At 34.6% G+C, this 18,188-nt stretch overlaps 1 protein-coding gene across 1 annotated transcript in view; it reads left to right on the top strand.

Annotated features, from left to right (window-relative positions):
* Window positions 1-18,188, top strand: part of LOC114660305 (proline-rich protein 7) — a 55,185-nt gene that overhangs the window by 28,194 nt on the left and 8,803 nt on the right. Inside the window, exon 2 of the mRNA XM_028812921.2 lies at window positions 11,603-12,634. Coding sequence (XP_028668754.1) covers window positions 12,343-12,634 — 292 coding nt within the window. The 5' untranslated portion in view covers window positions 11,603-12,342. The remainder of the gene's footprint in view (window positions 1-11,602; window positions 12,635-18,188) is intronic.

Here is an 18,188-nt window from a genome sequence, read left to right as displayed (position 1 = left end):
TGAGCTGTAAGTCAGGATTCAAGCTGGCGGTGCTAAATAAAAAGTGTAAAGTGTCAGGGGGTGCAAAAGGGTGGCTGAACGGGTGATGGGTCAGTGCTAACTGACATGTTGGCAAAACAAAGGTGAATATCAGTGGACAGTTGCTGCTCTGATAAGGACATACAATTTTCCTTGAATGTATTTAGGGAAAGTAGGCTTTTCAGAGTGAATAAAAACTTTTGCAGGCTTTTGGAATTCTAGTGTTAAAAACCTCAGCACTGTAACTAACCTAAAGAAGTTTTTGGACTCAGTGACTGCAGGAAAGACTCTGGGATTAGATGTAATTTATGCAGAACTAATTTATTGCTTTTGAAAGCAGGAATGATCAAAGCTTCCATGTCTTCTGAACATCTAAATTTAAGATCAATATGACAATTATTATGCTATTCCTAGAGCAAGACAAGGACTCAATGTTGTGTTAGAGATTTTGGCCTTTCTCATTGATGAATACTGTCTGTGAATTTTCCTTTAAACCTTTTTTCTTCGTAGGGCCCCCTTTTTGAATCTTCCACTTACCACGGACCCCCTTGTCTCTAAACTCGAGCATTCCGACAATTTAGTAGTATAGGACTGCATATATATTATGAAAATAAAAAAGCGTGGAATGAGGAAAAGAAAGAGATACAACTCAAATCAATCTCAGGTAATAATATATATTTAAATTAATACGTATCAATTAAATAGAATATTAAATTGAGCATTCCAAAATTTTTAATACAACGTTATTTTGGAACTTTAATAAATTGTTGAATTAGAAACAAACATTTTTAAGCAACTTTCGCTTATTAACACGTCATAAATTTTCAGAAGCCAACAAAGATCTTCATTACATTTTCAACTACCAAACAGTTACAAAAAATGCAAATACACAAGAAAAAGTAAATATTAACATATCATAATTTTATCAGAGCTAACAAAAGTTCTCGACTAGCAAACAATAGAAATACAACAAAAATGCCAAGTGGACAAAAAAATAAACAATATATCGTAAACATGCAAAAGCTAACCGAGATCTTCATAAAATTTTCAACTAGCTAAAATACAGAAGATGCCTAATAGGCAAAAAAACAAATCACAAATTTTTAAGAGTCAACAACAATTTTCATTAGATTTTCATAAGCAGAAAACAGAAAAAAAAACAAAAACTCCCAAGTGAGCAAAAAAGTAAATGCATTAACACATCATAAATTTGCAAAAGCCAACAAATAACTTTGTTAGATTTATTTCTTAGCAATAGGAAAAATGTAGAGTGGACAATAGAATAAAATTTACAGGAAAATAGCAGTAGCTCTTGAACCTGATTTTTAATATGAGCCTTGTGCGTGATGATTAGAAACTATTTTTTTAATATCGGGATTAAAATTTGTTAGGGACAGGTGAAGATCTCCCCTTGTCACCACATCCAGTCTGTTTCTGCTTTTCAAATGCTGCAGAACCCTGGTAGTAAAACCGCACTCAACTAGGGAGGATGTTAGAAAACCAATAAAAAAAACTTTTGGCCTTCTCCCAAAGCAAATTGTAGTTATGCACTGTTTCTTCAATTATTCAAAAATTATGCTGATCATTTTGAATACAGCTTGGGCTCTTGTGCTGCTCTGGGCATCTAATAATTGTTCCTGCATTGTTTGCAAGGAAGCCAAAAGAATCCAAAAACTACTGTGGAACATTAATGTTCAACAAGTCACTGAAATGTTGCTTCATTTCATTATGCATATTTTTAATGTGATTAATGTATTCATCAAGATCTTCATCTTTCAAAAAATTAGCTGTTGTGGATAGTGAAATGAACTAATTTATTAAATTTAAGTTTTTCCCTTGGAGTTGCTTGTTTAAAAAATTCAGATTTTCAAAAATATCTAACAAGTAATATTTATATGATTTAGCGGCAATAATTAATTCTCTCATGGGTTTTCCTTTGAAAAATGACTATTCTTGTCCAAAAAGAGAAAACTCTGCAGGGACAATTTCCTTTCGACAATCAGCGAACTCGAGTGTGGAATAGAAGGCTTTCAGACTTTTCCTCGTTTTCTTCACACAGATGTTGGAAAAGATGGTCTTGAAGCGCTTTGGATTTGATGAAGTTATCTGCCTTAATGACAACTGATAGGGACTCTTGAAGATGTCCACCAAGCCTCTGTTTTAAGCAGGCAAGCAAAGAGCATTTCTTTCTTTAATTGGTCCGAATCAGAAAATCTGACTTAGGCCATGAGCACAGATTCATTATTTGGGAGTGTTGACTCATATAACTGCAAGATAAACTGCTTTGATTTCAGTTTTCCCATCAATTGTGCGAAAGTATCAAAGGAAAAAACATATAGGACAAAGGCTGCGAAATTTCTTGATAAAGACTCTTGATTCTTGATCACTACAATAACCAACATTTGAAAGGAGTCTGATAACATACTGACCAAGAACTGAAGGAGGGAAGGGATAAAAGAAGATATCATCACTGGGGTTGATATTGATTCCAGATCGCTATTCACTGGCTTTCACTGCCAAATGAGTGTTTTGACTAAGTGCGTTTTTCAAAATTTAATTTTGAGCACTTATGAGTGGCCAAAAATATTTGAGCCCCTCAGAAACTTTGTATGCTCCCAAGGGGCCCTCCCAATTTCAATTTACCCAATGACTATGGTAGAGCATGGCACATGAATACATAGCTCTGAGCCAACTGCAGAACAAATGAGGTCAGAGCTTTAGTTTAAAAAAGCCAGGATAATTTGCACAACATAGCTATAAACCACAAACTTTACACTGATCAAAATTAAGAGTTCATCTGTCACCCTATGGTTTTATTAAGATAGAAATAATCTGGATAGTTTAAAAGTCTTTGGCAACACATCTTCTGATTAAATAGGAAATTCTTCTATTTAAATATTACAGTTATTGAAATGATATTTCATCTCTCTATTATATAAAAAATCCTGGGACGAGACGAGATTTTTTAGCCTGGGACAGGACGTGATTTTCTCAGAGAGATACTTTCAAGCCCCATGAGATAAGGCATTGTGCCAAGAGATTTAAGCACACCCGGGCCGGAAATAAAAGACAAAGAGTAGATGACAAAGTAGAACGTCGTAAAGAATTCAAAAACGTTGGCGCGATACACATGCAGAGCAGTTTAGAGATAATGAAAGTACTAAAATTCGAAAGTTTAAAAAAAATGTTAAAGATTGCATTAGTGCAAGCAAACGTAAATTATTACTCTGTGAAATAACAGAACAGTGAAAAGAGATTGAATATTTTGTTCGGATTTAAACTTTTAAGTCGGAGACTTGTAGATAGTCTAATTCATGTTGCCATCAGGGAAAAGTAGTGTTTCTTCCCAATGAAGAGGCATATCCACTAGAATTGAAACATTTGTTGTTTGGTGAAAGTGAAATCCACATACGTGAGCGGCAGAGACGCGAAGTGAGTGGGGGCAAAGCCCCCTAGTTATCTATATGGTAAATGTACTGCCACATGAAGTCTTTGTTACACAGAAAGGAACAAAGGGAATTTCCCTTAAATACCTAGGCTAAACTTTTAAGTTCCATGCTATCACTTATAGAAATTATTCATAAATTAAGTCAGCATGACCAAACTGACTTCATCCACTTCCGGTGTGTTTCATACAATATTTGGAGGCTCCTATATGTCATTGTCACTATTTCAGCTCTCAGGAGTCCAGCAGAACTGCTAACCTGATACTTAAAATTCCTCTGATTAAATTCAGACTGTTCATTATTGTGACAAGTTATGGACAAAATGAGGTTTGCTATGTAATTAATAGATAGATATGTAGATAGAGAATTTAAATATATAAACATATATAAAATTATTTTATTCATCCTCTTCAGTTATCATCTTGAGATATTCCTAAATCTTTTAGGCCTTTCCATGTTAAAAAGAATCCAGATAAGGCTATCATATTTCACAACTTCTTTTCAGTTTATACCAGAAACTGTTGATGGGAGCAGTCCACATATATCAATTATTTGATCCACCTTTCTAGTCAGAATTACTTTGATAGAACTTTCCTTGATGTAGATATTGGCCTCCTTTACCCAGGTAAGCTTCTCCCAGCATTTTAGACATTTTAAAGGTTGTTTTGTTTAAAGTCATCCTGAACAAATCCCCTTTTCTGCCTGTAAATAATTTACATCCACTGACCAATGTACCTACATCCACAGAAATCTTCAGATATCACAGAAATGACAACTCTGCCTCAATTAGTGGTAGAGCCTTCTCTAACTGTCATTGTATAACTAAAGAGATTGGTGCATTTACCCATTTCTGTTCAAACTTTATCCTCTCCTTCAAATCTCACCTGATCACACTTAAAATGAATACTGACGTCCTGATTTTTACTTTGTGAGCGCCATATATTTGCCCTGCAACTGTTGTTAGAAAGTTAAACCACTGATTTTCATAGAATGGCAGAAGACCTCAGCATCCAGTTTTACTGTTCAGTACAGTACTTGTAAGGCATGTTAGGGTATGGGGCACAAAGCAGGAACTAGCACTGGATGAATTGTAACACACTTTTATATTGTGGCATTTTTACCATTTATCATAGCTTTGTGATGTGGGAGGGAAACCTGAAAACCCATGGTAGATGCATGTACCACCAGAGAGAAGTATGAACACCACACATACAGTGAGCTTCTATAAGCATTAAATTAATGTGAATTAGATATGTCAAGCAAATAGTTAAATAAAGGCATTTGCCATATTTCTTTTTTAGTTGAGCTCAGAGTGAAACCACCAATATTGAGTAACTCAGAAAGACAGAGAAGGAAGACAGTGACATACAGAAACTGCCCGAGGATAGAGAAGGGGGAGCAGGGGGAACACCTGTTGTTTGAAGGCCAGTTAGGAAATAATGGAAGCAAGGAATGATACTGAATGACGAGATACAGAAAATATTGGTTGCCAAGAAAGAGCCCATGAGAAGCCAGCTGGAGTAATGAGTCAGAATAGACAGCAAATGCATTGTTATGAGCGAGGTCAAGATGATAAGAAATGATTATATAAACTGTGATTTTTAGCTTGTTCGGGGCTCAGCTCAGTTTGGCCTAATTGGGTTGAGTCTGTATTATTGTTTATTGCAATAAAACTAATTACTCTGTTTGCCTATCCTCTGACTCCTAGAACCTTCATTCAAAGTGTGTATTTTTCGCTTTAACAAAAGTAGCCTTTGATAAATGTGTCTGCCAAATACACAATAAAAATTTTAATGTAAACCCAGTTTAAAACACTTCAGTTCCCTACTTAAAGCAATGAATAAGGTATGTAACTCTATAGCTACTTTCCAGTTAAAATAATTAGATGCAGTTTTTATTGTGTATGTGTATCTTTCTTCCAAACATGCATTTTGAGACTTAGCATTAGCTTGGGGTGAGTAATTGCTGAAGATGAGTGAGGTGAATCTTGCAGCATTTAAATGAAGAATTAAATATTTTTAACTAATACTGTAGGCACTATATACTTAATTGAAATACACATACTGGCAATGTACATAGACTCAAAATTCAATCATAAGATTCAAAGACTAATGCTGTGCATCATTTTAAGATCTGTACTAAGCATAGGTATATTGCACCATTATGGCTGTACAATTCATAAAATATAATTGTGCAGCAATGCTGCTGTGAATAATTGCTTCTTCACATCACTTTCCTTTCATGATTACCTCCAGGTTTGTTTTTTCCTATGTGGAATCTAAATCTTCACCTCCTGACTGTGTAAGTTTCTTAGCACAGTCCAAAGTACATTCAGATTGTCTTCAAATCATTGCCTCAACTTGAGTTGCTCCCTTGCTATATTTGTGCTCTTGGAAAAATTATGACCCAGACACCACTATGGGTTATGAAGATGGATGGAGGGATGGGCTATAATACCTATTTGCATACAAAACAGGAGCAGTATTTCATATCATAGTTCATTTTTAGTACAGTTGAGTAGAATATTCTGTTAAATTGTTGAAAAAAATGTTTCACTTTAAAACATATCTACAAAACATCTTTTTTGTTTCTATTAAGTATAAATTAATTGTTGTATATACAGTAGCCTACTAGCAAAATACCCGTGCTTCGCAGCGGAGAAGTAGACTGTTAAAGAGGTTATGAAAAAGAAAAGGAAACATTTTAAAAATAACATAACATGATTGTCAATGTAATTGTGTTGTCATTGTTATGAGTTTTGCTGTCATATATATATATATATATATATATATATATATATATATATATATATAATATATACACAGACACACATAAACATATATATACATATATATATATATATATATATATCATATCTACATGTACACATATCTACATATACACATATATACAGATATACATATATATACACATACATATACACACACATATATACATATACACATACATACACATACACACACAGACACATATATATACATATATATATTTACATATCTACATATATATATATATATATATATGGATACATACACATACATACATACATATATATCTACATATATATATATATATATATATATATATATATATATATATATATATATATCTATCTATATATCCATATATATATATATATATCTATATATATCCGTATATACAGTAATCCCTCCTCCATCGCGGGGGTTGCGTTCCAGAGCCACCCGTGAAATAGGAAAATCCGCGAAGTAGAAACCATATGTTTATATGGTTATTTTTAGAATGTCATGCTTGGGTCACAGATTTGCGCAGAAACACAGGAGGTTGTAGAGAGACAGGAACGTTATTCAAACACTGCAAACAAACATTTGTCTCTTTTTCAAAAGTTTAAACTGTGCTCCATGACAAGACAGAGATGACAGTTCTGTCTCACAATTAAAAGAATGCAAACATATCTTCCTTTTCAAAGGAGTGCAAAGCAAGCAGTCAAAAAAAAAATCAATAGGGCTTTTTGGCTTTTAAGTATGCGAAGCACCGCCGGTACAAAGCTGTTGAAGGCGGCAGCTCACACCCCCTCTATCAGGAGCAGGAAGAGAGAGAGAGAGAGACAGAAAAACAAAGTCAAAAATCAATACGTGCCCTTTGAGCTTTTAAGTATGCGAAGCACCGTGCAGCACGTCCTTCAGGAAGCAGCTGCACACAGCCCCCCTGCTCACACCCCCCTACGTCAGCGCAAGAGAGAGAGAGAGAGAAAGTAAGTTGGGTAGCTTCTCAGCCATCTGCCAATAGCGTCCCTTGTATGAAATCAACTGGGCAAACCAACTGAGGAAGCATGTACCAGAAATTAAAAGACCCATTGTCCGCAGAAACCCGCGAAGCAGCGAAAAATCCGCGATATATATTTAAATATGCTTACATATAAAATCCGCGATGGAGTGAAGCCGCGAAAGGCGAAGCGCGATATAGCGAGGGATCACTGTATTAGGGATGCACCGATACCACTTTTTTGGAAAACGAGTACGAGTACTTGCATTTCAGTACTCGCCGATACCGACTACTTAATAAAAACATGATTTAAATTTACAGGTAACAGCTTTAGTCATATAATTTAACAAAAAAAAACAAGAAACTCTCGTCTATCCACTGGGAGGTTAGGCTAATTAGCGACACGGGGCTAACACTGCTTGTCCAAATATCCGTGGTGAAACTAAACGCAGAGGAGGCTTGCAGTAGGCTGTGGATATGTTTTTTCACGGAGTCGTGTAGTTTAGGCAGCTCCGTGTCAGTCATGTAGCGGCGGCTTGGGACATCATATCTGGGCTCCAGAAGATGGAGGAGACGCAGGAATCCCACATTTTCTACCTCCGAGAGTGGCTGGTCACTCAATGCAATGTACTCGATAATTGCCTGTGTTATTTTCACAGCACGTGGATTGTCTCTGGACATTTTCTCTCGTCTTGCAAGAGTTTGCTGCAGCGTGGGTTGTGTTGGTTTAGAAGCGTGGCTAAACTCTTTGTACTCGTTGTCGTGTTGGGATTTTAGGTGCTTGATTAAATTACTTGTGTTAAATGCGCTACCTTTTGAGCCTCCTATGGACAATTTCGCTGAGCACAATTTGCAGTCCGCCTTTGTTTTGTCGTCTTCATTCACTTTGAAATAGTTCCACATGGCTGACATCTCTCGCCTCGCCTTCTCCCCGCTCTGAGCTGCAGCCGGGGCCTGGGGGCGGGCACTCGGCGCCTGTGATTAACCCCTTACACGCCGCTCAAACATAGACATTTCTCAGACCGTGGTATCGGTCCCCGGTATCGGGGGACTTTTAACGAGTACGAGAACTTTAGAAAATGTGGTATCGAGGCTGATACCAGATACCCGTTTCGGTATCGGTGCATCCCTAGTATATATATATATATATCTATCTATATCTATATCTATATATATATATATATATATATATATATATTCACGGCATTCGTAGTCTGTGTCACAATCTGATTGTATGGGTGGTTACCTACCAGGTAACGCTTGTGGTTGGCCAGCAATCTGCTAACATCCACCACGGTGCCCTCAGTTTGTGAGGAGCAGATCATAGAATGGTTGAAATAGTTTACTGTCAAATAAATGCAAAGAGTACGCGACACATGTTTCGCCCTCATTCTGGGCTCATCAGGCGTACACACTCCACTGCACTCCCTCTCGGGAATCGAACCTCGGACGTCAGTACCAGAGGCGATGCCCTTAACGTTGCGCCACGGCATGTGGTTCGTTTATTTGACAGCATGTAGATCGGGGTAATTACATTCACGGCATTCGTAGTCTGTGTCACAATCTGATTGTATGGTCGCGTACTCTTTGCATTTATTTGACAGTAAACTATTTCAACCATATATATATATATATATATATATATATATATATATATAAATTTTTTTTTTTTTTTTTTCTTCAAAATCCCCGCGCTTTGCAGCAGCGAAGTACTGCTTTTAAATTTTTATTAAGAAGAAAAGAAAACCTTTTTAAACTGAGGGAAAATATACCAAAAACAATTTGTTAAGGATCTGGTTTTTTGTTAAGCTGCCTTTACACAGCCTCTCCGCTGTTTTATAAACGAACGCCATATAAGTCTGTCCTTTCTGCTTGCTTCGCGGTTCTGTAGTGGTTTATTGTTTGTCTATTACGATTGTTTTTATAAACGAACGCCTTATAAGGCCATCCTTTTTCCTTGCTTTGCCAAGGAAGCAGCCTTTTTATTTAATGCACGGGTTCTCCGTTGTTTCATTGTTCATTTATTACGATGTTTATAGTTGTCTTTGTATACCACGTTGTCAGTTGAGCACTCCGGTTGGAATATGACCAAGCCGTGGAAGCTTACTGTTGAGAATGCAACGTATAGTTGTACAGGAGAAAAATGGCAATCTTTCGTAGGTCTATGAACTTAATTTATGCCTGTATGCGTCAGTCGCTTCATATTCTTTTCGTACCTTATTAATTGTGTAATGTGTTTTTTGAACAGGTTTGATTCATCGAAGTGATCACTCGTGCTATGTTCAGTCAGTCACTCGCTCGCTTCTTATTGTTTTGCTGCCTTCTCAATTGTGTAATGAATGTTTTCTTCAGCGCTTTTTGTGGCTGTTCCTTGTTTTCAGTTCACGTGATTACGTAGGAGGCGTGATGACACGATACGCGACTCCGCCTTCCACGGCCATTGAGCTGCACTCCATTACAGTATATGGACAAAAAAGAGGTTCCAGTTATGACCATTACGTGTACAATTTCGAAATGAAACCTGCCTAACTTTTGTAAGTAAGCTGTAAGGAATGAGCCTGCCAAATTTCAGCCTTCCACCTACACGGGAGGTTGGAGAATTAGTGATGAGTGAGTGAGTGAGTGAGTGAGGGCTTTGCCTTTTATTAGTATAGATACTTGCCATTTGAGCATGTAAGCAGAAAAGAAAAATGGTTATCCATGCTTAATGTCTTTAGCTTTATTTAATTCTATTACCTGTGATTCAACTGAATTACTTTGTTTCCCCCTGCTCATTCTGTTCCTTTACGCCTCTTTTTGGATACATTACCCTGGAGTTACTGGTTCTTCTTCGATTGTAAATCTTGTTATAGAGTGTAATATGCAATTAAAATAATATTAAATTACTAATATTATTGATAATTACACTTTAAGAAGACACAAAATATTTTGTTAACACCCATGGTTTGTATGATGCCAGCAAGAACTGGTTAAAGAATTTGTGTATGTACTGCGAGGAAGGCATCTTCTTATTAACCTAACCATGCTGTTTTCAGCAGTTGTCATATACACAATACATAATGCACACATGCCTAAGAAACACACTTTTTCATCAATAATCAATTAATCAATGCATTATGAAAATATTTGCAAAGTAGACCAGATACATTTCATGTATAAATAAAATCAGTACTGTTACACTGCAGCTAAATTAATTCAGACATGTTTTCTTGTTCTAATACTAATAATGTCATGTAAATAATGTTATTTAATAAAGTGCTGTTCTTCTACACTGCGTAATAAAAGTGCTTTCTATGGATTCAGAGTAGGCAGGAAGTATGGTGATTTGATTTGCACATTTTCCACTGTGGATATCCCATGTTGCTTCAATATCCTGAAGATGTGGATTTTACATTAGTTGGTGACTGTACCCAACCCAAAGTTTATTACATATTAGATGCATCTTCCAAAAATGAAAAAATACTCTTAACTAGTAGTAGCAAACATTTGTGGGACGTCAATCACAAGTGTAGAGGCCTATTTTGATTTAAACCCCAAGACCCACAAACATTGTGTGCATTTTTAACTACAGATGTAAACATATCACATGAATGTGCATCTTAGTAAATTTTCTTTCTTTCTTTCTGAAAATGTTATATTGGGCAATAGAAAACCACATGTCTCTTTTAGGAGAAAAATCTTTAAACCAAGAAATGTCAGACACTTAGCTCAGTGCTACATCCATCTATTCATTTTCTAACCCAATTATCCAGTTAAGAAATACAGGAATCCTGTGTCTGTCCATGTACCATTGGTGAGAAAGACTGGAATTAACAATGCATTATCCTATCATGCACATACTGATGAGGCCAATGTAGAGAAGCCAGTCTTTAAAACAGAAGAAGGAAACTGGAGTACACACAGAGCAAACAAATGCAGACATCTGGAAAATGTGTATACTTCACGAAGACAGTTCTTTCAGTTGGAATTTAAATGCAGGAGTGGTGATCTGTGAGGCAACAGATCTGAACCACTGTACCCTGCCAGTAATCATAAATAATCATATTATTAATAAGAAGCATTGTCTAAATTTTTTTTTTATAAAAAAAATCCCATGTACTGTATATCTGCAATTACTCTAAAAGTGTATAAAATAAAATCTGTAAATTCAGAATAAAGGATGTCAAAATGTAATTTTGGATTTATTCCTGACTAATGGTAGTTACTGAGAAGTGCACTATACTGATAGTAAAATATAACAGCGTATAGTGCTGTACAGTAACAGATCTGCTTGGATAATGTTGGTCTTTTTTATGATGGATAGAAGATTTTCTTCGGTTTGAAACAAAGTGATGGAAAATGTTAATTTTTTTTATTCCTTCCTTTTTTGACAGAGAATGCACAACATTGTGGTTTCAAGAAAATGTAATATTTGATGGAACTACATGATGAAAGAAAAGCATCCATTAAGTAAAACTCCTGGAACAAATCACTTTATAAAAGAAAGTCATTCAAAACTCAAATATCCCACTAAACGTACAAGAGAAAAATGAGTATCGACTGGGATTACAGTTTGATGATTTTTAATGGAAATATCTGTTCCAGCTCTTCAGCTTTAAAGGAAAATACAGGATTTTGGATTATCTGTTTCAAGAAACTCAGTTTATTCTCAAGTTAAAATGTTTTGATTATTAAGTGTAAAACGGAAGAAATATTTTTGAATTTTGCCATATGTCTTTTTTTTTATACAAGTACTTATTCCCATTTCCATGTTCAGTATTACCTGAGTAATGTACATACAGGTGGTTCACATTTTCAAAAGCCTCTGCTTTCTCTGACTGAATTTTAGATGTACTCATGGAAAGGACATTGGGATTGCAGTTTACTTTACAGTGCAGTATTTTCATCTGGAAACAGATTTAAAAAAAAATATATATTTTGCATTGAAAATGAAGAAGATTGTCAAACATTTTTATGAATAATAAGCAAACATTCAATATTATGAGAGATAAGATTAAAAAATATTTTAAATATATGGTAATTTTTTTAATATTAGATGTGATCAATCAAAGTTGGTATTTCTTCTGTGAGATGAAACTTTTCTAAAGATTCACATTTTCATCCAAAACCCAAAATGGTGATGTCCCAAGGCACATACACTTTTCTTACCTGCTTTGCAGGTTTCTGGTTGATATGGGCACTTATTGTTATGCTATGCTGCTTTTGCAGTTTTGTTCAGCGAAGGGTGAAACGACGTAGAGAAGAACGCCTTCATGAGCAAAGTCTGCGTACTTTGGAAATGGATCCACTTACTTACCGTGGATATACTCCACGGGAACCAATTAGTGTTTGCCTCACACAGGATCACCCTGCCCAAATTCAGTGTCCACAGGTCATACCTTCTGGAACATGGACAGACACTTCTGGTAAGTTTAGAGGGATTTATTTTTTAATATCTTATGAGGAGTCCTACCAGTATCATGTGTTGGATATTTAAAATTTATTGGGTTTAACAGAAGAAGAATATTTTGGATAAATAATAGCAGTAAGTTGTTAAAGTTTCTAATGATAATGTTTTAATAAGTGCTCAACAAAAATTATGCACTTTTCTTAAATCTTGGAAAATGTAGTAATGAATTACAGTTTATCTCTTACCCAGTATTATCAGTTTATTTCAGCTAGATGTTACTCTTAGAATACACTCACCTTTACTCCGTCATATATCTAAGCAAAGAGCAGAAGAATGTCTAAATTTCGGGTGCTATTGTACAGTTGAAAAGAAGTATCTGAGAAAGACTGTAAGGTTTTATAAAGTATCTGGGGTGATTTCTCTTTAAATAATTTTTTTCAAATTCGATATACAATTTCTCTAAATCATTAAGAAATGAAAGGTGATGCAGAATTGTTGTAGATTAGTGAAGTTAAGAACTGTATAAGCAATAACAAAGACAAGTACACATTATACTTATAATTGAAGAAGGGAACAACATCTAGAAAAGTTTAAAACAAAGTGGTAAGTGCATGATGATCTGTTGAAGTACAAAGTGTACTGCATTTCAAGTGACCATCAAAGTAATAATATATACTGTATCTATTTATAGTCGAGTGTAGGGCATACCTAAATCATGTGTTTAAGGAAGGCTTGTGCTTGATTGTATCTCTCAAAGGGAGGTCTTAATCCTCAATACATTTCTTTGGAGAGATGAATGCAGTATATTTTGAAGTTGTGTTAATCCATGTCTAGCTCAGAGAGAGGAGCAAGGTGTGCTTTAGAGAATGGATTTCCATTCATTATCTATAAATGTGAATGTTATTGCTGTGTGGAATCTAAGGAAGAGTTAACTTGTAAACACTGGCATACTTTGAGATTTCTTTTTTCTTTAGTGTGCGATATCCGCATCTTTACATAAAAGAATGGTAAGTTTTACAAACTAGTGTATGCTGCAGTGAGCAAAACCCCTTGCAAATGCTAGAAAATGTGTAAATAGTTTATTTTTTAGAAATTTTTAAACAATGCAGAAATGTAATTTATATGTTAAGTCCCAAATTGTCTCGATTGAATATACTGTATGTTCCAGAGACTATATGTAGAACACTTCCATGAAGGACAAAATACATTTGTTTTTAAAGAGTGAAATATAATACATCTTCAATTTAAAATGGCATCCTCGGCTAGTATAGTACCATATTTGCAATGAGTTTTAAAGCACTGGATTTTGATTTTATTGTGGTAATTTTGGGACAACAGTCCATGTAGTTGTTATTGAAGAGCACATGGAGAAGAGGAAATGCTCCAATTGATCTGCTGTTGGACACTTTTCACTACTACAAAAGATTTGATCAGTGATTGGTAAATTTGTCGATCACAGAAACCTGTTTTTTCACCATCTGTTTTTCAAAGCTGTATGGTAATTTAAGTGTAAAACTACTTTACATGCGGTATTACAAAAGTTGATCTGTTTTTGCTGTGAACACCCTGTAAGAGAGCACTAAGGCTGACTTTACCAAAGAGAGAGAATATTGGAATATTAGCCTTTACATCAAATAAAGCTGAATTATAAATTGAGAAAAAGGAATCAGAACTGTTGTCCTGTGCAAATAGACAAACGGCCAAAAAAGCTAATTTAATGAATTCAGACATTTTTTATTTTGTCCTTTAATTATAACACTTACTTCTTGTCTGAGTTTGGGTAGTGGGGGAGTTTGTATTAAATACAGCAGCTCACTTTTTCAATTAGAAAAAGAAAAGATAAAGAAGAATTTGAAATTGCTGCTTAGTCAACAAGAGGCAAATTTTGTATATTTTACTTATAAACTTGTTAAGTATATCAGCCTTGTATCTTAATAAATATCTTATTATAATTTGATTGATTTGTGATATTTTTAAACATTTGTACTGCATTATTATTTGTTTGTGTGTCTCTTACAGTATAGATTTTGGTAAGAAACAAGTACTGCATAATTAAAACCTGAATAAGTATCATAAATGTATATATTAAAGCCTATAAGTGCATGTATGTTTAAATTTCAGCAGTGTTTAGCTGCCAGTATCAATTAATTGAGTTGATATGGGAGAATGTGTATAGTTTTTGGTTAGACAAATGGTCAAAATAACTTTTTTTTAATTTAGCTTTGTTTCTGAAAAGTACATTACAGAAGAAATTAATATGACAAGTTGTAATTATGAAACATTTTTTTTTATTTAATGCCATATGTATAATAGAGAAATATTTTCTCTACATATTTTATTTGTTAAAAAAAGTGTGTATTTTAAGGCAATTTTATTTTAGTATTTTTATGGTCATGGAACAATAAGCTTATAGAATTTCATTCTGTTAATACAAAATGAATAGGTAACACCTTAGATCTGTAGTATACTTATAAAAATAACAAATTTAACACTTTAAAATGGGACATAAGGTTTCTCCACATCTGGTTATACAGGAACTTAATGAGAATGAATCAGAATCGACCACTCTAGTAACATTGACTTTTTCCACATTTTTAAGATGCTCACAGCATATAACATCTAATTTAATGCATTCAGTTTTCAAATGTAAATTGCATTGTACTTTATGCAAATCTCCACTTAAAAGAAATAAAATAAGAAACAATAAAATAAGTGAAATTTTAAAAACTGAAGTCCAACTTTTTTAACATATTCATTGTTCTCAGTACTTTGTTAAACCACTTTTGATAAACAAAACAGTAATCTTTAAGGATAAGTTTCTAGTAAAAATTGCATCAAGTTAGAGGGAAATGATGATTAACAGCAGTTGTGAGGTCTTGCCACAGATTATGGATCGGGTAGTTTGTCTGGCTGTATGATTTAAATCAGTTCCCTTTTGAAACATACATTTCTCAGGCTTCATTTTGTGGGTATATATGCACAGATTTAAATCCTTTATTTCTTTGTATAGTGCCACATTCAACACTGATCCCTGTTTCTACAGTGGAAAATGATCCCTTTGACATTGTTCAAATTTACAGTCAGACTGTATGACCAAGCTGTTTTGCCATTTTTGGCATGCATCTCATATTCCACTTTAGCTTCTTCAGTCCGAAACAGATTTCAGATTTGCATAGAATCATCTGTTTCCTTGATTTTAAATCTTACTTTTTAAGGTGTATCATGTTGCGTGGCCTAAAAGATATGGATGTTTAAGAGTATTTTATATGGCTGTCAAACTAGCCAAAACCTAGGGTTTGAATATTCATATACAGTATTAACATCCATGGACTGGACCTGAGAGACAAATGTTGTACAGGTGCCCATGGATAATCAGAAGGGGTGACGAAACATTCCATTGAAAGAAGCCTGTAGGGGCCTCTGTGCTGCTTAAGTCCATTTGAATGAGTGGAAGGTCGCTGGCAAGTCTTGGGAGGAATCCTACTTTGGATCCACTAACAGAATTTGGGAAAGTGTAGCTGAAGGTGTCGCCTCTGACCCCAAGTGAGTGGTGTGAGGCGGGTACAGCAATGAGAATAAATAAGAAGGTTGTGGATGAGGCCAATAGAGTGCATAGAGCTGCATGTAAGGAATGGTGGACGATAAGGGTGGCTGAAAAAGGAGACAGCTGTTTCTGGCAGGAAAAAAACAGTGGTCCTTTTAAAGATCCTTTACCAGTTGCTATGTCTGAGTGCTATATATATTACTCCATATTTTCCTAGGTCTTTACAATGTTAAAAATAAATATATTTTCAAATATATTGAAACAAAGGATAAAAAATGTAAAGATATTAATATTTATAGTATTATTATTAATATCTTCACTTTTTTCCTTGTGGAAAATTTGCAAAGAATGAACTTCTTGTGAATCATGTATTGTCACCTAAAAGACACATATTAAAACTTGAACAAATGTAACATTTAAAAAGACAGCACTTTACAAAAAAGGGATTCTCTGTGTGCACTAAATGATCTGATTAAAGATAAAATGGAACTGTGGAAACACTTCACACTGTCTGTGATGCATTAAAGAAACGTACATGAAATTGCTTGGGAATTGTTCAAACATGTTAATGCAGCTATTAGTGTTTTCTCAGTTATGTTTCTATAGCTCCTAGACATTAGAAGACATAGACTGACAGTCTTTATCTAAATTGGGGCACGGTGAATCTTTAAATCAGATGTAGTCAGACTTTTTTGATAGTCAGCCGATCTGTCTACATAATAATAATTCATACAGTGGGCAGTTTAAAATCACGGTATGTCTGTGTACCCAGGCTGTCTAACTTTTGTGTTAATGACAAACTTTACTTTTAAATATATAAGCTCCAATAAATTGTTTAACTATACAACTTTTTTATTAAACCTATTAAGAGCAATGCTCAAACACCAGTAATTGTAAAGTAAAGTGATTTTGCCTTGATATCCCTTAGTCATGAACATCAAACTACTTACTTCTGCCCATACAGTTAATATCTGCTGAGATGCTGGACCTTGAAAAAACTGATTCATTACAAAGATTTGCATCAGTTACTATGCTTCTCTATTTGCTTTTAGTTAATTTCATTTCTAAAAAGACCTGCTAACAACTGTATATGCTACCATATAATGATCCAATGCACAGAAGGCTTATAAAGCCTTGGAAACAAATAAAGATAAAGTTTGTAAACTTCTTTTAAATTCACTGCTTACTGATGCAGTAGGGTTCAAGTACTTCTAGCTGCAAGACTTCTGGAGCATTGTCCACATAAACAGCAAAAGAAGATGAAACAATTGCAAAATCTTTCCTGTGGCACCTAAAGTCTTGAAAGCGAGAATTAAATTGAGAAGGAGGATGGCAATCTGATTTGCATGTTTGGCAAATTTAACAATTCTGTCTGAACAATTTGGAATTGAACCAGTTTTGTATGTTGCAACTGATTTAGATGTGTTTTTTGGAGCTCTGACTTGTGACATTTCACCTTTTCACTTTAGTGTGTTCTTGTGAGTTTCCACTCAGATTTTTTGAGAGAAATGTGAGATCACTCTTGATTTATTTCTAGATCTTCAAAAAAAAAAACAATTAAAGATAAACTGTATGTTGCTTTGTCAAATTAAAGGACAAGGTAAACATATTAAAAGGATATTGCATTTTTCCAAGTACAATTCAACCAGAAAAATTCCAATACTGGTTGATCTGAGGTAGTCCATGAAGCACATTTATTAAAAAATCTAGGCTTAGTTGAATAATTTTCACTTGAATAAATCTTGGTTTACAATCAAGGCTTAGTCGATTCCACAAACAAAAAATATTTCTCCTTAACTCAAGACAAGCTTAGGAAATCCACAATTATGCATGCATTCATGATATTTAATCAGCTTCAAGAAATGATCGTGGAGAACATCTGTTTTCCTCCCTGTTGTGTATTGGTATATCATTTTGCAAGAACAGTACTGGAAATTTGCCTTCTAAAATCAGCAAGAGTATTTTTTTTTTACTGGTAGATCAAAAACAGTGGATGAAGAAGACATGTCATTTCTAGTAAGAACTT

The sequence above is a fragment of the Erpetoichthys calabaricus genome, chromosome 11 (genome assembly GCF_900747795.2).
Source record: "Erpetoichthys calabaricus chromosome 11, fErpCal1.3, whole genome shotgun sequence".
Classification (NCBI taxonomy): domain Eukaryota; kingdom Metazoa; phylum Chordata; class Cladistia; order Polypteriformes; family Polypteridae; genus Erpetoichthys; species Erpetoichthys calabaricus.
Note: the sequence above shows the minus strand (reverse complement) of the source record. Positions and strands in the feature narration are given on the sequence as shown.